General features: G+C 41.0%; 1 protein-coding gene across 5 annotated transcripts in view; it reads left to right on the forward strand.

Annotated features, from left to right (window-relative positions):
- Positions 1-23,074, forward strand: part of PSD3 (pleckstrin and Sec7 domain containing 3) — a 453,546-nt gene that overhangs the window by 136,914 nt on the left and 293,558 nt on the right. For all 5 annotated transcript variants that reach the window (XM_087418635.1, XM_087418634.1, XM_087418636.1 and 2 more), the window contains exons 3-4: positions 5,400-6,501; positions 9,126-9,521. In XM_087418635.1, the coding sequence (XP_087274761.1) occupies positions 5,400-6,501; positions 9,126-9,521 (1,498 nt within the window). The remainder of the gene's footprint in view (positions 1-5,399; positions 6,502-9,125; positions 9,522-23,074) is intronic.

A 23,074-nucleotide genomic window follows, 5' to 3' on the forward strand; every position in this document is an offset into this window, starting at 1 on the left:
TAGTCACTTCTCTGTGTGCCAGTGTTTTAGTGGTAGTTTTATAGATGGCAATTTACACTGTTAGAACAAAGTGGGCTCCTAAATGATAAAGTTTAACTTTTCTTCCTTTTGTTGAATGGATTTCACTATAGTATATTTTGGTGTTAAATATACATATGGCTTCAGTGGTCACTATGGACAATTTTGTTAAAACACTTTATGATAGGTTAAAAATTGTAGCCTTTTGAAGCTTTAAAATATGAGCTAACATCATGTTCATTTATTTCATGGATATGTACTAAATGTAATATATAGCTAAAATTCTCCTGACAGTTGTAAGGAAGAGAGGTGACTTCTTGCAAGGGCTGGTGATTAAGGGAAGGCTTAATTAAGGAGAGGAGGTTTGAGTTAGGTCTTGAAAGATGAAAACGACCTAATCATGTAGAGATGGGAAGAAAAAGTATGTCATGTGGAGAAAAGAGGTTTAGCAAAGGCAAAGGAGTATAAAGCTCAGAGTGTACATGTAGTTTGTGTTTCCACTGTATATTGGAGGAACCTTTTCAAGGTCTGCGTGCATTGCCGCCTCCTTCAGGTAGAGAAGCAATGGTATAACATATTTGAAAAGGGAGTTGAGTGAGAGAAAGAGAGAGTAGATTGGGAAAGATAGATTGGGACTGGATTATGGATCCTAATAACTTCTAGAATGAGGAGTTTGGACTTTAGACTATCCTGTAGGCAATGTGAAACTACTGAAAGCAACATAAATTTTTGGTTTAGGAAGAATGTTGTATGTAAGATGAGGTGGGAAAATGAGGCTGGACATTGGATAGCCATTTCAGACGATTCTTTAAATTTCAGGGAAGAGATTGAAGACACATACTAGGGTACCTCACTACCAGTAAAGATGGAAGGGAAGGGAGGGTTGCAAGGAATAGCAGAGGTAGAGTAGACAAGCTCTGATTTTTATCTGTTGTGTCATGTTGGTAAGTACATCATTCTTTTGAGCCTGTTTTCTAACCTAATTATGTCAGATGGATGAATTAATTCTTAGATCCTTCGACCTTTGAAATTTTATATTCTAGGATCCTCGAGTTTTTGTAAAGGTATACTCTAGCTTAAAGAAATAATGAAAAACATTATAAAACCTAAAGGAGCTAGTTCACACTGTGGACTAAGTACTTCTGTAACCACTTTAAGCTATTTTACTATGTTAAAGAAAGAAAAACATTCTTTTGGATGGTTCACTTTTTTTTCCTTTCATTGCATATTAACATTGAATTTATAGCTTTAAAATACTGAAGAAACTAAAGTTCCCTGAGTGATTAAGGGAGAGAAAACTGTTAAAAGCCTAAAAAAGCATAAAATGTGAAAAATGTTTAAAAAAAAGTGTAAAATGTTGTAAACAAATGGCCATATAGAATACTTTCCAATTCACTTTGTGTAGCTAGCATTACCTTAATACCAAAACCAGACAAAGGTAATACAAGACAACTGCAGACAAATATTATTTATGAATATAGATGCAAAAATACTAGAAAGCTGAATCTGGGAACATAAAAAAGGATTATACACCATGACCAAATGGGATTTATTCTGGGAATGCAAGGCTGGTTCAGTATATAAAAGTCAATTAATGTAATACACTCTGTTACTAGAATAAAAGACAAAACCCACTTGAGCATCTCAGTCGACAGAGAGAAAGCATTTGACAAAATTTGGCACCCTTTTATGATAAAAATACTCAACAAACCTAGGAGTAGAAGAGATCTTCCTCATTTTGGTATAGGGCATTTGTGAGAAACCCACAGCTAACATCATACTTAATGATGAAAAACTGAAAGCTTTCTCCTAAGATCAGGAACAAAACAAGAATTTCTGCTCTTACCACTTTTATTCAACATTGTCCTGGAAATTCTAGGCAGGGCAGTTTGGCCAAAAAAAAAAAAAAACAGGAAGTAAAATTATCTCTGTTTTCAGATGACGTGATCTTGTATATAGGAAATCCTAAGGAATCCACAAAAAAAGCTCTTAGAAGTAATAAGTTCAGCAAGGTTGCAGGATATAAGTTCAATATTCCGTAACCAGTTGTATTTCCATATGCTAGCGATGAATAATCTGAAAATGAAATTAAAAAAAGAATTCTACTTATAGTAGTATCAAAAAGAATAAAATATTTAGGGGCATATATTTAACAAAAATAATGCAAAACTTGTACATTTAGAACTATAAAAAACTCTTAAAAGAAATTAAAGAAAATTAAATAAATGGAAACACAGCCTATGGTCGTGGATCAAAAGATGTAATGGTAATACTATTAAGATGCTCGTACTCTACAGATTCACCCCAGTCTCTATCAAAATTTCAGCTGTCGGACAAGCTGATCCTAAAATTCAGATGGGAAATGCAAGGGGCCCAGAGCAGCCAAAACAACCTGGAAAAGGAAGAACAAAGTAGGAGGACTCACACCTCCTGACTTCTTTCTGCAAAGCTAACAGTAATCTAGACAGTGTTATACCAGCAACAAGATAGGCTTCTGGCTCAATGGAATAGAATTGGGAGTCAGGAAATAGACCTGTACATTTAAGGTGAATTGATTTTCTACAGGGGTATCAAGACAGTTCAGTGGGGAAAAGAACCGTTTTTTTTCAAGAATTAGTGGTGGATCAACTGGATATCCACATGCAAAAGAATGAAGTTGGATCTCTGCTTCGCACCATATATAAAAATTAACTCAAAATGGATCAAAGATCTAAATGTGATAGCTGACGCTGTAAAACTTTAGAAGAGAATGTGGGAATAAGTCTTTGTGATCTTGGATTAGACAATAATTTGTTACATATCACACCAAAAGCACAAGCAACAAAAGGAATAAAATAGAAAAGTTGGATTTTCTCAAAATTAAAACTTTAGTGCTTTGAAAGACACCATCAACTAAGGGAAAATACAACCCATAGAATGGAAGAAAATATTTGCAGAGTATATATCTGATAAAGAATTTCTGTCCATAATATATAAAGTATTCTTGCAACTCAATGATAAAAAAGACAAGTAACCCAATTATAAGATGGGCAAAGGATCTGAATAGATATGTCTCTAAAGAAGATATATAAATGGCCAATAAGTACATGACAAGATGCTCAATTAGTGACTAGGGAAATGCAAATCAATACCACAGTGAGATACCACTTCACACCCCCTAGGACGGCTGTAATAAACAAGATGGACAATAATGAAACTCTCAGGCATTGCTAGTAGGAATGTAGAATGGTGCAGTTGCTTTGGAAAACTGGCAGTTTCTCAAAACATTAAAAACAGGGTTACCATATGACCCAGAAGTTCCACTTGTAGGTGTATACTTCGGAGAATTGAAAATAAGTGTAGACACAAATACATGTATACAAATGTTCATTATTCATAATAGCCAAAAAGTGGAAACAATACAAATGTCCGTCAACTGATGAATGGATCAAGAAACTGGTATAGCTATACAATGGAATATTACTTGGCAACAAAAAGGAATGAAGTTCTGATACATGCTACAATGTGGATAAACCTTGAAAATATTGTGCTAAGTGTACAAAGACAGACACAGAATGCCATGTATTGTATGATTGCATTTATGTGATAGAAAGTATATTGATAGTTACCAGGGACTGAGGAGATGGCAATGGGGAGTGACAGCTAATGGATACAGGTTTTTTTTTTTTGTGGGGGAGGTGATGAAATGTTCTGGAATTAGGTGGTGGTGATGGTTGCACAATTTTGTGAATGTATTAAAAACCAAAAAACCACTGAATCTTAAAAGGGGAAAAAAAGTTTTATTGCATTCTTTACTGAAAAATTAAAAATGTCAATATGCCACTCTAGGAAGAGGGATCTTTACTGTTTTTAACTGTCTTCCTTTTCAAAACCAGGATTTGAAAAGTCGCTTCCTCTTCAGATTTCAGCGAGCCTCTTAGTTCTGTCCTCTCTATGGCCATCATAGAGAAGTGCTTCTTGGATTCTGTCAATGCTTGGTTCAAATTTAATTTTAAAAATATACTTCAAGCTATTTTAAAAATGAAATATGAAACAGTATACACTCTCAGATGTATTACTGTTTATCAAATTTTGCACTCTGCACGATGCCATGTGTTTGTTAACTCATGTGTCCAAGTTACCTTATTTTGTGCATGCCTTGGAATGAAGTCTTTCATGTCGGTTCCATGTATATACTCAGGCATTTATCAAATATTTCACTAAATAGGAAGGTTGGAGCTCGCAGTGCTTTAAAAACAGCAGCAACAACAACAACAAATGTCTTCTTTTATAAAGTTGTCACAGTGAGTCCTCTACGTTTCTAGTATGGATGAGGATTTTCCTGATACAAAGTAATCAAAACCAAGTTCAGAAGGAAATTGGATGCTGGGGCTGATATGACTGTATCTGTTATCCATAAACCCCCAATTTAAATTTTTGTTCATCAGAACGTCATTGTTTTCTCCCACTGCCATTTTTTTGGGTGAGGAAGATTGTCCCTGAGCTAATATCTGTGCCAATCCTCCTCTGTTTTGTGTAAGGGACGCTGCCACAGCATGGCTGATGAGTGATGTAGTATGTCTGCGCCTGGGATCTGAACCCGCGAACCCTGGGCCATGGAAGTGGAGCGTGCGAACCCAACCACTGCGCCACCGGGCCAGCCCCTCCCACTGCTGTTTTAATAAGAAAATGTTGTAAATTTGATCCAATATAGTAAATATATGCTAATTATTGTTTTCAGTGCTTCATTTATTGGGATTCTGCATAAGATACCATTTAAATTTTTTGCAGTTGAGATCCTGGAAATTTTTCTCAACACGTTCAGTTTCCTATTCCATTTTGACTTTATGCTCATTCTCCAGGGATGTTCTGAAAGCATTTATTTTCTCCCACAGAAATCCAACAGTGAAGGGTAGGCTTATTTACTGACTTTAAATAGATTGTATCTTTTTTCTGAGGCTCTGTCTCAGAGATTGCACTGCACAGATATTGTTGGCTGGATTGTAAAGCTATTTGTTGTTATGCCCAAGATAAATATTTTAGTTGCTGTTTCATGAGTAGTATTTGGAAAATGATACATATCCTTATTTTAATCTCCTTTTGCATACGCAGCAACTGAGTTGCCTGTGTGAGATTTTATCAGAAGCAGGGTTAAATATGGCGTGTGTCATTATATTGCCTCCTTCTATGCCAAAACCTTTGTGGTTACACTCATGTAAGCTAAGTGGAAGGGACCACTGGCAAGATTATGAGAAGTATGTGTTGCAGAGTGGTAAGGGGGAAGGAGACAGTCAAAGAATCAAATAAGGATATTGAGTGCCTAATTTGTGTGGATATTTATTAATACACATTGGAACCTCTTGTTCAAAACAAGTCATGTGTCCATTCTGTTCTATTCATAGGTGATCATGGAGGAAGCACTTTACTCCCACCGAATGTCACAAATGAATTTCCAGAATATGGGACCATGGAGGAAAGTGGAGAAAGCGTAAGAGCTTCTCTCAAGTTTGATGCAAAGTCTCTGCCATGTTGCCCACAAGGGCAGCAGGAGGTCCAGCTTCTTGCTGGCCACCACTCTGGGTTCGACAGTGTTACAGAACGACCAAGAGATGTCGGAGAGGCCCCCTTTCAAAATCACCTCAAGGAACAAAGTTTACAACCCATTGACTCTTTGATTTCAGCTCTGAAGGCTCCAGAATCCAGAATAGCTTCAGGAACATTACAGGCTACAAAAGTACTGGACAAAGATGCTGTTTCTCGTTTGTCAGTTCAGCAGGTGGAAAAAGAGCTGGACCCTGCCGGTCATAAAGCACAGAGAGCCAACGCACTGTTCCCTGCTGGCCAAGAAAAATCACCGGATATCCCTCTTTCAGCTGAAGTTACGAGGGAGGGAAATTTGTATTCAAGCATCCAGAAGGATCTGACTGTACTGTTAACTGCAGAAACTCAGGCAGAGCTTTCCCAGATAACTAATGGGAGAAAAGGGGCTCTCCATGTGCAGGAGCCCGCTTGTCCAGTTTCCTCCATAGGGCGCCCAGCAGCGACCCACAACTCTGCGGGCAGTGTTGGTTTTTTGAGAGAGAGAAGGTCTGATCTGGGGAGAGAGCACCCAGGGGGATGTGATCGAGGCAGCTCCACAGGACGCCCAGGCCGAGTCAAACATGTGGAATTCCAAGGGGTGGAAATATTGTGGACAGGAGGGGAGAAAGGAGAGACATGGCATCCTGTAGGTTATGAGACATCATTGGAAAGGACCACCTCTCTTGAAAGCAAAGAGTTTTCCAAAGTGCCAGGCCATCTCGTCTCGTCTGCTGTTTTGCATGGTTCAGTTGGTTTAACTGAGAGTGTTTGCGATGAAACCTGGAGAGCACCTTCAGAGAGGCCTGGCACCAGCTCAGGGACGTTTTCCCCTGTGCCTCTAGTTGAGAGTGGAGAGGATGAAGTCTTCCTAAAGGAAAACAAAGAACATCTTAAGAAACCTGTGCTGGAGAGAGACAAGGAAAGGTGAGCTCCCATAGTAGTCTTGTTGTCTTTGACGCCTGGTACATATTATAGGAAACCGTTATCCTGTGCTTGTCTGTGAGAACTCAGCTCAGTGTCCTGGATCCTTGTTATCATAGAATGGAGAAGAAGTTACTGTAAGCTAGATTCCTTCCAAGGTTTTAAGATATTAAAGTGATCTTGTAATAAAGCTGTCCCTTAGGCGTAGACCAGGGAAGCAGAGTTATGGAAAGGCTGTGAACACTAAACTGTTGAATCCATTTGGTTTCAAGTTTTCCAACATCAAGGAAACTAAAACACCCACAGTTATGTTTAATAATGTGAAAAGATTTGGACTCTTTTGATATATCCTCTAGTCATTACCTTCCAACTTAGGCTTCTTCTGGGTGCAATGCCAATGCCCACATATTGCCTACCTACGTGTTTGAACACAGAGGTTCTGGGTTTGGGCTGACTCAATTTTCTAGGTTTAGAAAGCAGGTCAGGAGGCCAGAACTAGCGTCTATAATTCATTCATTCCATGGCATTCAAATGAGAATCCCTTCTCACACATAGCATACGTTTTGCTTATGGCCCTGATAGGTAAACTGGGCATCATATGGTGTTTCCTGGTCTTTCCATATGTTTCTGACATCCATACTAGCTTAGAGCCTGGATAAACAGAAGATATGACCAATCTTTTTCACTTCCTTTGCTTGTAGTCTGACCATACAGTACTCCTTTTGGCAAAGTCATTTGTTGTGTACTGTTACTTTGAGTTTGTACTCTCTTTTCTTCCATGAGTCCTCAGGACACCACATTTTATGGTTTATATGGGAGAACATGCATGTCTAGGCTGAAGGGTTTTGTTTGTTGGAAGGAAACGCCTTTTCCTCTACAGTTAGAGGAGTCCACTGAGCATGCTGCTCCTTTAGGATAGCTGTCCTTAGGATGGCTCCTCGCCACTGCCCGCTCCCCCCCAACACATAAAACCTCCAGGCTTCCCTCAAAGCAGCCTTGATATGTGCACATGGCTCAGTAATTATATTCCCACTGGAATAAGCACTTGGGCTGTTGTGCAGATTGTTAATTTATTCCTCCTCTCCCCCCTTCCCTCCTTTCCTTCCACAGATGTTTTTCGATTGTCTGTTATGTCCTTGACACTGCTAGATACTGGGCATAAACGACTGTTCAGAATAGATATGGCCTGTGGTCACTGCCCTCATGGAGTTTACTGCTGAAGATAAACACTGACCATATAAACACATTAATAATTTTAGGGTCACAACTTGTGGTAGGTGCTGTGAAGGGAAAGAAGAGAGACATACTAGAAACAATAATTTGAATGCAGGAGAGAGGCTAATTCAGTTGATGGCTTGGGGAAGGCCTTTCTGTGGACATGATAATTAGGCTGAGACTTGAGGAATGAATATGAGTTAGCCAGGCAGTGAATGGGGAGGAAGAAAATGCCAGCAGAGGGAATAGTATGCAAAGGAGGGCTGCTGGACTGCCTAACTCCCTGTGCTTCCTGGAGTTGTGCAAAGCAGAGACCTTAGGGTGAGTTTGAAGATTTGAAACTCCACCAGCGTGGCTGGAGCTTAAGGAGCTGGGGAAGAGTGGTGGGCAATGAATGTGGAGAGGTAAGGAGGAGCTTCATCACGGAAATTTTCCGTTTTATTCCAAGTGCAGGGAGAAGCCATTAAGGAGTTATAAACCCAGAATAGTATTTGGTGTATGGTAGACCTTCGGTAATTTAAAAACAACAAAGACAGCTGTATTATTGAATGTAAGTCCTGGTAATACCTAGAAATGTGAATAACTTATGAGGTCGTTTTATGGGAGTCTGAGGCTCAGAGACGTTCAGTTGCCTAAAGTGACATAGCTAGTAATTGGCACATCCAGAATTCAGCTCCAGATTTTTCTAACTCTTGAGTGCTTGCTCTTACTGAGTTTTTAAATTTTACTTAGTTAACCTAATGTTCATTTTTAATATGTGAAGAACATGCTGCATATTAATTAATGCTCCACCCCTGTATATTAACTTGTAAGTTGTTTCTAGGTTTTCACTGTTTTGGTTAGCCTTGCAATAAACATGTCTGTTGGCTTTGTTTTTTTTTTTTAAGGTCGTTCAGTGGCTAATTTTGGACCTGAAATCTCTCTGCAGTGCTGCCTTCTTGTCAGGAGGGGGCAGCCTTTGGATTCTAATGTATTCATCCTCTTGAGGGCATTTGGTCTTATTTAAATCAGAAAGTATTAATAGACTGATGAAAGTTCAGTGTATTTTTACTCCATTAAGTTTACACAGTATATTAATCTGTTTCTGTTAAAATTAAGAATGATGGTAGTTGTAAATAATTTGGAGTTTAGTTGGCTAAAATGGCAATTTAATATATTATTCAAATATTTATTGGACCACATGTATTCACATACTAGGAAACTAGTTTGAAACTATATTAAATTATTTAGAAGGTAGTGTAGCACATGTATGCTAAGAGTTTTTGCAACTGGAATATGTTTCTATGATATCTTTTTTCCCGAATATATTAAGACATAAGCCCCGGGAATACAAATGTTAGCTCTACAACATGTTATCTTAAAAAGAAAAATTAACCTAATATTGAAATTCTTTGCTCTTATTTGCTTTCCAGGACTCTTGAGCAAGAAGAGCACTTTAGGGCAGGAGATGATGATACCCTTGGGCCGGGGTATGCAGAGGATGCCACTGATGTGTATAGCTCCCAGTTTGAAACCATTTTGGACAACACTTCTTTATACTACAGTGCTGAGTCCTTGGAGACATTATACTCAGAGCCTGATAGCTGTTTCAGCTTTGAAATGCCCCTCACTCCAATGATCCAGCAGCGCATTAAAGAAGGCAGTCAGTTTCTGGAGAGGATGGCAGTGGGAGGACCGCAGGACATCCTGAGCGTCTCGGCAGATGGCGGAATAGTGATGGCCTATTCTGGTGGGCTCACCAACGGGCTGAATGATGCCGGTGACTCCATCTACATGAAAGGCACCCCGGAGATTGCTTTCTGGGGAAGGTACTAGTCCCAATCTCATCAATTTCATCCTGGTAGTTTTTTGTAGCATTTTCTTTTTAGGAAATCTGAGTGTGGAATATATTTGAAAAGCATTTGGCCAGTTTCTGTGGATATAAGTGAATGACATGAGTAAAAAGTAATTGGGGGGCTGGCCCTGTGGCTTGGCGGTTAAGTGTACGCGCTCCACTACTGGCGGCCCGGGTTTGGATCCTAGGCGCACACCGATGCATCGCTTGTCCGGCCATGCTGAGGCCGCGTCCCACATACAGCAACTAGAAGGATGTGCAACTATGACATACAACTATCTACTGGGGCTTTGGGGAAAAAAAGGAGGAGGATTGGCAATAGATGTTAGCTCAGGGCCGGTCTTCCTCAGCAAAAAGAGGAAGATTAGCATGGATGTTAGCTCAGGGCTGATCTTCCTCACACACACAAAAAAAGTAATTGGGTTTTAGGGGCAGGCAGAGTACACTTTAGTGGTTTGCCAAATTGGTAAGCTGAGGTCATTCTATTTGGTGGTATTTCCTGGATTACCCTATGTAAATTGGGTCCTGAACAGACATTTGTGGGTGAAGAGGAGCTCCGAGATGCAGCTTGGGCAGCAGAGGCATGGTGCTGTGGAAAGAACACCAAGAGAGCGTGGCTTTTGTGCTGGCGCTGACACTGGTCAGTGACGTGGAGCAGGTCGTGTCATTAGGCCAGAGAGTCCTTAATGGTCAATTGCAGGGGTTGAATTAGGTGGTCACCAAAGCCTGTTCCAGCCCTTTGCTCTGTGAGGTGCTGTTCTGCCGGGTGGTCTTCCTGTTCCTGAGATGGTGCGGGAAGGCTCTGATTACAGGGATGCCTGATACTGCTGATACCTTGGTCAAGGCTATAAATATTTATGTTCTCACTCTACCTTAGGATTTAAGTCTACCTGAGAGAAAAAATGACAAATTATCTAGGGAATATGCGCCATACCTGTCATTTAGTGATTCCCTGTCTATTTATGGATTATCCAGCATTTCATTTCTTCTTGCTCATCATCCTTGGGTCTTTTACCTGTCCTTTAGCATCTCCGTCAGTGGGCAGAGAATGCTCAACTTCTTAATGATTTTATGAGTTTAGTTTTGATATATTTTTCCTGAATTAAAGTGTGTCAGTGGGTGTGTTGGGGGAGGTGGAGGGGAGGTTGAATGGGGATAAACTATTTTAAAGCTGTATGAAAAAATGTCAAGTGCTTTTTTAAGAGTCAGCATTCATATTACAAGTTTCCAATGAAGCTCTCTTTATGAGCAGTCGGTCCTATATTAAGCATTTTCTATAACCAGTTTATAGGTTCATAATTCATTGGATGAGAACATTCAAAACTGGCACATTATAACTTTGTAGCTCTACATTTCCTTGTGAAATGGACCATGGGTGTTGGTCGTCTTCTTGGGTCACAGTGAGATAATGAAAAGAACATAGATCTCAAAAGCAGAAGGCCTTGGTCTGAATTACTTGGGCAAACCACTTATTCTCTCTGAAACCTGCTTTATTTATTTGCAAAATGGGGTTAATGATGTTCAGTTTGCTGTGTGGCTGTGAGATTTAAAGAGTTAACATAGATGAAAGCACCTGTACCTGTGCCTGGTACAAAGCAGGGGCTTGAGTAAAGGTGTGAATCAGAAGTGATGAGCTGATAAGCCCATGTTCAGACTTCCCATATTCCTGAGAGGGGGGTGTCCCTGAGAGGGAGGGTGTCTTTGAGGGAGGGTCCCTGAGAGGGGGTGTCCCTGAGGGGGGCATCTCTGAGTGGAGGGGCCACTTTAGTCCTTTCATTTCACCATCATCTCTGATAACTGTAAATTGTGATAGCACACAGGTATATATATATAGCACAGGTAGGCAGATAATTTCCTTGAAATTCCAGTCCAACTTTCTGGGGTGAGTAGAAGCTGTCTGTATTACAGACCCAAAATAGGATGGGGAGCTGAAGCATTTTGGGCTGAGGGGCTTTGCTGCAGGAGCCACAGGGAGGGCAAGTAAATAAAGACAAGAGGCGAACATCAGCGAGTCAGAACAGGAAGGAATTGGGTGAGAGGTTTATCAAATGTATGGTTTGCTCACTTACTGGAGTCAGCATGGGTGCCAGTCATTAGTAGGGCAGAGTTAGATACTTAAAAGAGAGTATTGGGGTAAGTTATAGTATTTTAGCATCTCAAATTTAGATAGTAGTATACTTCAGGCTGTCTCGAGATCAAGTTTCAGCTTCGTCACCTACGTTGTCAAACCATGAGATCTTGTCCAGTGATAAGACCGAATTCTAGTACTGAATGAGAAGCATCTTAGAGATGAGCCAGCTGGACTTCTCACCCAGCTCTGGCACACTTCCACTTGATTCCTGTTAGGTGGTCATTCCACCCTTCCTGAGGACTGCTAGTGACGTGGACAGAGCAGTGTGGTGGGGCACCCCATTTGTGTTCTTTCAGTTGGCATAAGATAATAAGTGGTGATAGATGGAGGAGGTTTTGTTTTGTGGTATATGTCTCTATTCAGGGTTAAAAATTAGAGGGGGCTCAAGGATCCTAAGAAATTTTTTTTTTTTTTTTTTGGTGAAGAAGGTTAGCCCTGAGCTAACATTTGTTGCCAATCCTCCTCTTTTTGCTGAGGAAGATTGGCCCTCAGCTAACATCTGTACCCATCTTCCTCTTATTTTATGTGGGATGTCTGCCACAGCATGGCTTGATGAGCGGTGTGTAGGTCTGCGCTGGGATCTGAACCTGCGAACCCTGGGCTGCCGAAGCGGAGCATGTGAACTTAACCACTATGCCACCAGGCTGGCCCCTTAAGAGATTTTAAAGAAACTAGAATAACTTTCATATCTTTCTTTACCTTCTCTGCCTTCTTGGTGCTTTGGAGAAGTTGCAGCACCAGAGGAATTGTAGGTTGAAGAATTATGACATTTTCCAGCTCGAAGGGGGCCATAAATAACCATGTTTTACAGCAAAGAATCTGAGTCCTGGTTTGGTGGGGTTGGATTTACCTGGTGACAGATCCTGCACCAGAATTCAAATTGCCTGACTCCTAGACTAGGTACATCCACTATTCTAGGCTGCCTGGTCTCATATCTTTGTTCTTTCTTTTGAACTAATTTCTCTCATGCCACATGTCTATAGAGCCAGAGGTCTGAGTTGGTAATTGTAAAGCTGGTTGTTGTTGTTGGTGGTGGTGTTGTGTATGTTCAACTTGAGAAAATTTTACCAAATCATTAATAAACATGTCTCCATAAATTTTTAAAGTAATCAATGAGAAGGCTTTTAAAAAGTTCTGCATTAAAACATCCCTCTGCAGAGGTAAGGAAGTAGACACAAAGGTATTGAGCCTGTTATGGAAATCCAGACTAGAATGCTGACTGCACAGTAGTCCACACAATTGAATTCCCTTAGCCAAGCACTCGGGGCCAAAGTATTAGGATTCAAGGAAAAAAAAATTCCAGCTGTATTAATAAATGTTGTGATACTTACCCAAGAAAAGTGGTAAATAAAACAAGTGCACGTGCCTAGTGTCCCAGCTCTGTTCACTGGCTTCTGCTGGTTCTTTGGCAGTGGACAGGGAGGTCTGACTGTACTGGATAAAGTGAACTCTGAGGAGGGTGCAAAGGAAAGGAGACGATGAGACCATGAGGTCTGTCTCCCTCATAATGCTTCTTTGATTCCATCTGGACATGAACCAAGAAAATTAATCCTATCCTGTTGAGGTACTGATTTTAACATATAAAATGTTAGTTGTCAGCCAGTAGGAAATACTATAAGATTACTTGAGGTGGTCTCTAAACACAATTTTATATGATATGCATCCCATAGGTTTTATTTATTTAATAAACACATGGTGCTTAATTCTCATAATAAGCTAGGAGAAAGGAACTATTAATGTTCTCATTTTCCAGATGAGGAAACTGAGGGGACAGAGCAGCTGAGGAACTTGCTTCAAGTCACACAGATGTTAAGCGGCACACCCAGGATTTGAGCCCAGGCAGTCAGGCTCCAGAACCCATTGATTTTTGGTTTCAAAACAAAAATATATTTATTTGGCATTGCCTAGTATATTTTTAAATCCTTTTCTATTTCAATATGTGCTTTTACTTTGACATTAAAGGTTATTTTAGTGGCAGTCTTTGACAGTGATTTCTTATTGTGTGCTTTACAGAAAGACAGAAGTGGTTGGGAAGGGTGAGGAGGATGTCGTAGCACTTCAGCATATCCTGGTGCCCGTCTCAAAACACCCTCCAGTCTTCCATTTAGCTGTGCTTTGGGGCCAGAGGGGGATTGTTCTTCCCTGTTTTTACTGTCTCCACTTAAATCAAAGAAGAAAATATTTCAAATCTGTAATATTCTAGCATCAGGTTGGAAAGGACATATTTTAAGAGTATGTGTGCTGTTTGTCTTTTAAAGGAGTATACACCTTTGTGATACCAAATAGATCACTCTATATGGTGAAAAAGCCTCTTAAGACCCTGGAATAAATCTGGACAGGAATAGTTAAGTTCTCTCAGGTGCTGAGTGCGCTGTCTCTCAGGAAATAGCTCGCTCTGAGAGTGTAACACAATATTTTAATGAAGGAGCAAGAGGAGCGTCCCCACCCTTTGTGGTCCAGCCACATAGCGCTCAGGGTGACCGGGTCAGCAGTGCTGTGTGAAGGCCAGTCACATGGCTCCAGAATTAGAAAGGATACTTAGAGACTTACAATTAGACACGTTCCAGTGGGTTCCTTTGTGTCTGGGTGCTTCTCCCTTGCCAGCTCATCAGCGAATGACTGCAACTCCCATCAGTAAGTTCTGACCTGAGACTGTAAGGCACAAATGCTGTCATTATGACCATTAACAGAGCTAAATGGTATCCATTTCTGTTGAGCTTGGGTTTGGACAGATAGGAAAAGAGATAGCAAGTATAGTAGTATGGCAGAAGCTTCTCTGAAATATATAAAACTGCTTTTTAAAATTACCTTTGTAGTGTAATAGATATATTGTATGTCTCAGCTTCCTAGTCTGTCTTTCTGATATCGCTCAGGATAGGAGTAAGCTGAAGAGGTGAATTACATCTGTGTGCAGCTGGTATGCCTGAGGAGAGAGGGCTTCAGCCACGGGGCCACTGAATTTTATAGTTGTGGTGTTCTGCCTTCCTCCTGGTTTTCTCCCCCCTTCTCAAATGGATGCTGGCATTGAGAAGTATCCTTTTTCTTCCTCAGTTTTTCCCTTTCTTTATTGTCTTTCTGTCTAAGAAGAAGTCACCTGAAACAAGATTAATACTTACAGAAATTTGTTGAAGTGTGATTTCAAAAATTTTTTTGACATCTCAACTTAAAACCTGCAGGCATTTTATTATTTTATTTAAGAGATTTCATTTGTTTTTGTTTTTTTTTTTGAGGAAGAGTGGCCCTGCTCTAACATCTGTTGCCAATCTTCCTCTTTTTTCTTTTTTCTCCCCAAAGCCCCAGTATATAGTTGTGTATCATAGTTGTAGAATTGTGGCTCTTCTATGTGGGACACTGCCTCAGCACGGTTTGATGAGCGGTGAGTAGGTCCGCGCCCAGGATCCAAACCTGCGAACCCCGGGCCGCCAAAGCGGAATGTGCATACTTAACTGCTATGCCACCAGGCTGGCCCCTGCAGGCATTTTAATATCATGTATAAAAGTTAAAATAAGAAATTAATATGATTTAAGCTGGTGACAGAGGAAAAGATTTTGATCTTGTGAAGTTGTCCTCAGAGACTGGCTGCCCATGAGCCCCTGCCTTTTCTTCTGTCATCAGCAGTGGGAAGCTCTGCTGCCTCACAGCTTCATTATTGGGTTTCTGTTGCTCTAATAATCTCATTAGTCCTTTTCATTTACATTTTAAAACTTGTTCTGTAGAAAATAGGTTCTCATTTTTCTCTTTGTAGCTTCCTGAAGCAGTTGTAATGTTGAATTTTGTTATTTTACTACAAATGAGCCTGCTCAATGATGAGGGGTCGGAGCTCTGCTAGGTTTCAGAGCCAGTCATATCTGGGTTCAAATCCTGCTTCAGTTACTTAATAGGTGTGTGATCTTGAATAAATTATGGAAAATCCGGGAAGCTTTCCAAGTGTAAAATGGAATGAATAATACCTATTGGGTAAAGGAGGGAGAAGCAAATGAGATTAATCAAGTGAAAAAAATCAAGAACAGGTTAACAATGGATTAACAAGTGGATTAACAATGCCTGGTACATAGTAGGAGACAAATAAGTGAAAATTGATAATACCAATGAGAGTGGTAACCTGAAGAAAAGTCATCATGCTTCTCCACCATGTGCTCAAGTCCTGTATCAGCCTCTGAGCTGCCAGCACCATCCTCTAAGCCCTAAGCTCTCTGAAACCCCTATTACTGGATTTCCTGAAACATCATTTCTTTTCATAAAGCACTGTGGTAGGGTGGCGTAAATATGGAGATCTGGGATCAGAAGACAGAGGGTGACATCACCTCTTTACTGGCTGCCTAATCTTGGCTAGGTTATTTGCCTTCAAGGAACCTCCGATTCCCTTATTGGTGAAATGGAAATAACCTTACCACCCAATTTACAGTTTTGTTGTAAGAATTTGCTGAGTTCTAGTTTGTGGATATTCATTTTAAACCTATCATGAGTTTTGCAGTAGTCTGAATAACAGTCTAAGGATGATAAGAAAATAGATAAGAAAAAGACTCGTAAAGAAAAAAAGATGCAAGGATTTGGTGAATGTTTGAATATAGGACACGCAGACCGAGTCCAAATTGTGAGATTTCAGGCGTGGATAACTTACCGAATCAAGAAACAATCAGCAGGAGTTGGGGAGAGCAGCAGGGTTTGTAGGGGAGCACCTAGTAGTAGGGTCAGTTTGAACAGGTTAAATCTGAGGAGGGGGAGGGTCCTTCATGCGGAAATGCTGGTGTGAGTGTGGGATTGAAGCTCGGCTGGAGAGAGTTAGGAGTCACCATTGCGAGTGAGGCTTGCAGCTGTGGGGAGAGTGAGCTTTGGAGGGGTGAGGAGTGGGCTAGGCCAGGCTGAGAGATGGGTACACAAGAGCACTTGGGTGCTGCTTGTGTATCTTTCTAATTCCATCTTTGTAGAAAATGTGCAGTCTGAGGCGAGTTTCCTGGCAGCTCTTCTGTGCCTCCCGCCCTTCTCCGACAGCGGCTTGCTTGTCAGGGAGCCCAGGTGGAAGCCAAGTGCTGTGGTCCTCGGGCGTTTTTCCGGCTCCTCTCAGCGGGCCAGCCCCGGCTCTGGGGGTTTGGGGCTCTGTCTGTCTGTTGGGTGCCTCTTGTATTAATTGGTGATGACTTCAGGAAATGAGCCTGGATTTGAAATAGGGATTCCCAGAAATGTTCCAATTCTGTAGTTTAAACCTTAAAAAAAAGTAATGCCCTGAAAATTGGTGGATATTGCTGTGAAGAGTACTGTAAGGTGCTGGTTAAGTGTATGATCTTTTATTGAAGACCATATTACATAAGACTTCAAATGATAAAGGACATAGGAGGTATATGTTATTACAAGGAGAATCATAGCTCAACAAAACTGGATTGGTGGTTAATATTTTAACTGATCGGGATGATACAGCAGTCTTTTTATTCATATATCAGTGCAATATTTAACTTTTAAAGGAGACAATAACATTTCCTCTCAGCAGAGGTCACTTAACACAAGATTTGCAACACTGGATGAGAAATGTTATCCATTGACCTGTGGTTTGGGGAAGAAAAAAGATGGAGACCTTCTCCAAATAGTTCTTTGAAGGTATTTTATATAGGAGTACCAATTTATCAGAACCCCAAATCGGTATGTTTCCAGTGCTTTAATCTTATTTTACTTCTTCTGTGAATCTCATAAGCTTTCTCTAAACTGAAATACAGTCTATATTAAATTGGCTCAACCTCTAGTAGAGCCTTAATATTCAGTAGCTGAGTGGCCGTGGTGCAAGGTAAGTTGAAGATGATTTTTCTCATGAATGCTAATGAGGATTAATATTAAACTCCATCTAAACCACGTTAAATAAGTGCCCACACTTCCGAATCCCCACACTTCCCGTGCTGTTTCATATGCCCATGCCTGAACCTCCATCTGCAGGTATTCTTCTGGTCTCTGAATCTGGAATTCTGAAAGGAAAGCCTTCTAAATCATACACGCTGAACTACTGAGACTTTTAATCTTGCTGCTCACCATCTTGCTACCCAGCAGTGTTGCCTTGGGAGCTTGTTAGAAGTGCAGAATCTCAGGCCCCACCCTTGACCTACTAAATTAGAATCTACATTTTAAGAAGGTATCCAGGTGGTTTAAATATATATAGAAGGGCCGGCCCCGTGGCTTAGCGGTTAAGTGGGCGCGCTCTGCTTCTGGCGGCCCAGGTTTGGACCCCGGGCGCTCACTGACGCACCGCTTGTCTGGCCATGCTGAGGCAGCGTCCCACATGCAGCAACTAGAAGGATGTGCAGCTATGACATGCAGCTATCTACTGGGGCTTTGGGGGAAAATAAATAAATAAATAAATAAATAAATAAATAAATAAATAAATAAATAAATAAATAAATAAAAAAATAAATATATATTGAAGGTTGAGAAGCACTAGTCTAGAACAGTGGTCTATGGACCAAACTGAAGTAGGAAAGCTCTAGAACAGGGTTCTCTAACTGGACTGCACATTAGAGTTATGGGGGGAGCTTTTGAAAATTCACACTCCCCAGTCTCACTACCTGGATCCTCTTGGTCTAGGATGGCGCCTGGCCAGTGAGAGGTTGGAAAGCTTCCCAGGTGAGTCTGACGTCAGCCTAGCCTGTCAGCCTCTCATCTTCGTGCTCACCCCTGATGTACTCAACCAAAATGTGTATTTTAACGAATTCCCAGGTGATTCACAAGCACTGTAAAGTTCGAGAAGCACTGGAAGCTGTTCAGAGGCAGAATACAAAGCTGAGTGGCACAGTCCCTGTTCCTAGGGGAGCAGGCCTGTTAGAGGTCACTGTGCCAGTGACGGGGAGAAGTCTCAACAGAGGTTTGCAGAAGTGAGTGGCCCTGGCTGTGAGCCTCGACATGATTTCTTGTGTCACCTTTGGTCTAGTGATCCCTAATTCTAGAAATAGAGGAGTTGATGCATTTTCCTGCTAGGAAACAGTATGGTTTCTTAGTGAGGAGTGTAGGTTCTTAGTGAGGAGTGTGGGTTCTTAAGTCAGACTGCTTTGGTTCAAATTTTGGTGAACTATCTTTCTAAACCTCAACTTCCTTATCTGGGAAGAGGGATGATAATTTACTGCCACTTGATGAGTACTCCAAAAGTGTTGGCTCTTATTATTAGTAATAACACTGCTTGAGTTCTTGTCTTTAAAACTTCTTCAGAGTCACCTGGTACGAATAGACTGTGGTCAGATAGGCCTAGGATCTGCATATCTGTGGTGATAATTCTACGAGCCTTAGATTCCTTGAAGGTGAGGAGTTTTAATGATGGTTGTTTTATTGTCTTTGTAATTACTCTGTTTAGCAGCTCCACATCAACACAAAGAAGGTGACATTTTCTAGTCAAGAGTAGTAATATAAACTCTTCAGTATAGAGAAAAATAAGAGGTATTGAATAATTATTATTGTGAAACACAATCATAAAAGTTCATTATTCACACTTAGCATTCATTTAACAACTATTTTAGCATTCATCGTGTAATATTATACCTTGTCAGGTACGGGCTTGTCCCTCCTGTTAGGCAGTGACCTTCCCAAGTCTTTAGTTTTGAGGCTCAGAGAACCTCTGTGACAGGGTCCAGCGTATACTGGGTACTGAGTTTTTGTTGAATGAAGAACTTAATCAGCAGCTGCTCTATACTGGGTACTAGGTGTCTCCCAAAGAGGAGGCAGAGACGATAGCTTCACAGCTAACTGTAGCACAGGGCCTGGAGAACCAGACGGGGAGGCCCTGAGGCTGGGGCCACTGCTAGCATAGTGTGTCGTGGGGCCCACATGGGAGCGTTGCTTTTTGTGGTGGGCTTTGAAGGATGAGGTGGACAAGTGTGAAAGGTCGTGGGGGGAGTAGGGCAGGTGACTTTCCAGATGGAGCCAAACTGAGGCAGAATTAGTAACAGCTGCTGAGATTTGGGGACTTGAGAGTTGGAGTTGAGGGAATGATTAACCTCTTTGCCTCCTGTTCTGTTAATCTTCTAGACTGAACAGTTGCTGCTACACTCAAAGAGGCAGCCATTGTGTAGTTGACTTTTTACAACTTCTGAAACATTTTAGGCATACCAGAAAGTGCAGAAAATAATAAACACCTGTGATCTCACCAGCCAATTTAAGAAATAAATCATCAAGATGAATTGCAAGCTCCTGTGAATGCCTCCCTGGTCGCATTCCTCTTTCTCTTCCTAAAGGTAACCATGATCTGTGGGTGCTTATCATTCCTATATAGGTGTGCATCCATCTGTGAACAATGGATAGTATTCTTTTACATGTTTTTGAGCTTTATATAAATGCTGTCTTGTTTCTTTTTGTAACTTGCTTTTTTTGCTCAATATTTCAAATTCATTCTTATTGATTCATAAAGCCCTAATTTATTAATTTTCTGTATAGTATTCATTACATGAATATATACTATAACTTATTTTTCCATTTTCCTATTTATGAACTTTTTCACTGTCTTGTATTTTTGTTATCTCAAATGGCGTGGCAGTGAACATTCTAATTTGTGGCTTCTTGTGCACATATGGGAGAATTTCTCTAGGCTAGGTATATATTTAGGAATAAAATTGCTGGACGGTAAGTTATAATCATTTTCTAGGTGAACCAAGGCATTCTTAAAAGGGCATATTACATTTTGAGAGTATGTAATTTTATCTACTTCTGTTTATAAAGTAATTATTAGTTATTACCTCCTGATCCTTGTAATTCTCATATCCCTACAAAAATAGCAGGAGCCTAAAGAAAAAGCCTGGGAAAGACAATGAAGTAAGCCAGTCTCCTTTCCCCTTGGGGTACTGACGCGGACTCTGTCATCCATTAGCTAGGTCTGGTGCTGTCCTTGCTCTCAGGCCGCCAGTGCTGTGATCCCAGGTTCTTGGATGCACCTGTGCATCTGTTGCCTGTGTCCTCCAGCTGTGAGTGTTGCCTGTCCACTTCTGGTCGTCTGAAGCAGGATTTGAACAACAGGACAAATGAATATGTTCACATCAGTGATAGCAGAAAAACAAACAAAACTAGAAATGAAAGTAGAAAAACATAAATCACGTAAGATTAAGTGTGAATTTAACACAACTGAATTTTATATAATTTAGATGAATTAGATCAATTTTGTTGCCTGTGTCTGTCATTCCTTTAGGGCCAGAATGTGTGTGCTGTAGAAAATTATGGTTTTTAAAAATAGTACTTCAAAAACCTTCGTGCTGTTGAAGAGAAACAATGCTGAAATTACTGTCTTTTTTTTAGTGATGTAGGACAAATTTCTCTTTCTCCCATAAGCAGCAGCCACTCCAAATAAACTAGGCAGTTTTCCTTTCTCCCTGTTGTCGCTTGCTGCCTGGCTTCTGAGGAGTTAAGCTGGAGGTTTGTGAGGTCGTGTGTGACTTCACTGGATCTGGACTTGTGAAGCAGATCTCTTGGAGGGAAGCTGCCTGTTGAGAGGGGAGGCGAGCAGAGGGGGAAGTACTCCTTCGACTTCTTTCAAGTTCTTGTCCCTCAGCCCCTGAGGGGGATAGTGGCATTCTGGGAGAATGTCACTGCAGAGTCAGTGTGTAGCAGTTTGTACTCTTAACAGAAGCAGCTGTAGAAGTCCATTAAAAGAGACTTTGCAGAAGATGAAGGTTTGCTGAACAGATGGAACGGGAGAATGCTCTTTGTATTCATGACAAAATTATGGGCAGACTGTTTGCTGATGGAGGTAACTGAAATTCAGTTTATTTTCTTTGCCTGGTCCTAGGCAGTGCTGGATTATGTAGTTGTAGTTACAGAAAATTCCTTGGATTTTAAACTGTTTTATTTCAAATGAAAAACATTTTAAGTAAGTCTTAGAAACTTAGGAAAAATGATAATTCATATATATTGTTTTCTAAATAAGAATGACAGAAATGAAGAGGGTGTATTTGTTGCAGGGTCAGTAATATTTGGGCAAGATGAGATTTTTCCCTTAATAGAGTTGCGCTGCTCTTTGACGTGGTTCGACAGAGCGGTGCTCCTAGACATAGCTCCTAGACTGTAGCGTGCTTTCGGCTCCCTTGTGAAACTTCACCCAGGCATTGGAAGGCACCGAATTTGAGCTTGTCATTTAGTGAGGTCTGTGCTGACTGCTGCACAAGGCTGTCATTCTTATTTTGGTGTATCTCTAGAGGGAGAGTTGGCTATGCTGTTAGTATAGAAACATGATTTGTCTTTGAATTTGGGGTTAGGTTTGAAACTTCAAAGGCTAGCCAGTTATCTAAGGAAAAACGGCACAGGGAGTTTTTTTCTGGAGCTGAGGGAATTTCAGCTTTACAGTTTATCCCTGGGAAGGTCTCTCCCTGTTTCCATGTTCAGCAGGGACAGACCAGCGCAGGGCATAACTCGGGTCAGAGCTGGTAAAGAAGGGTGCACAAGCCCAGGGCATTGATATCACGTCCTTTCTTGAGATGCTTGGGGTTAAAGGATTCGTGAGTACCCAAGAGCCTATAAGAACCGGTGCCTGAACATCCAGGGCAGCCAGCTGATTATAACAGGTGTGTTTGTGGGTGTGTATTGGGAAAGTTGATATTTCTTGCCTTGATTACAGATTTTAAGTTCATGTTTCCAGTATTTTATAATGTCGTGCGTCTTACATAGCCCATTAGTATAAAGATTTTGCCTCTTTCTAATTGAATGGTTTGTTTCATAGCTTTAATAATAAAGGACAAAGAGAATGCTTTAAAAATGGGCATGAAACATGCTTTGTGAGAAGCATAAAGCCTAGTGGTTATGAGCCTGGACTTAGGAGTTACAGGCCAGTGGGCTTAATTAAGTGTTACTTCCTTCTTACAGTTTGAGCTCTAGTCGAGTTACTTAACCCCTCTTGAACCGCAGTTTCTATATGTGAAGTAGGGATGATGGTGGTACCTCACACGAGGGGTGATGGTTGTGGGGATTAACGGAGGTGCAGTGCATGGGAAGTGTGTAGCACAATTTCTCCTGCATTAATAAAAGCTCAGTAAATATTAATACTCCTTGGCTATTATGTTTAAATTGTTCTTCCTTACATAGGCACGTGAGAGGACTCAGACCTCAGAGAAAGGGGGCCATGAATTTGGAGTCGTGGGTGTGCTCACACTGTGAACTTGTGGCAGGGTTACCTGTAGCCCTTCATAGCGAACTGTGCCCCGCACCCTCCGCTGTCAGTCATCTATCAAATACAGCCTTTAGTGGCAAGGAGGGCTGCCAGGGAAAAATGGGTAGATTAGTGCAAATCTAAGAGCACTCTGAGAACATCTTTATGCGTATTTGCTGTTGAGAGCGTCAGTGTCATCCTCTTTGAATATGGATAACAGCATTGCATGACGCACCTGTCCTCACAGGCGGCACGTGGCCCACACCAGGAATACAACTGAACCAGTTGTCAGAACCTGGCC

Source organism: Ceratotherium simum, chromosome 28, assembly GCF_057802395.1.
Source record: "Ceratotherium simum simum isolate JZ-2026a chromosome 28, ASM5780239v1, whole genome shotgun sequence".
NCBI classification, from domain to species: domain Eukaryota; kingdom Metazoa; phylum Chordata; class Mammalia; order Perissodactyla; family Rhinocerotidae; genus Ceratotherium; species Ceratotherium simum.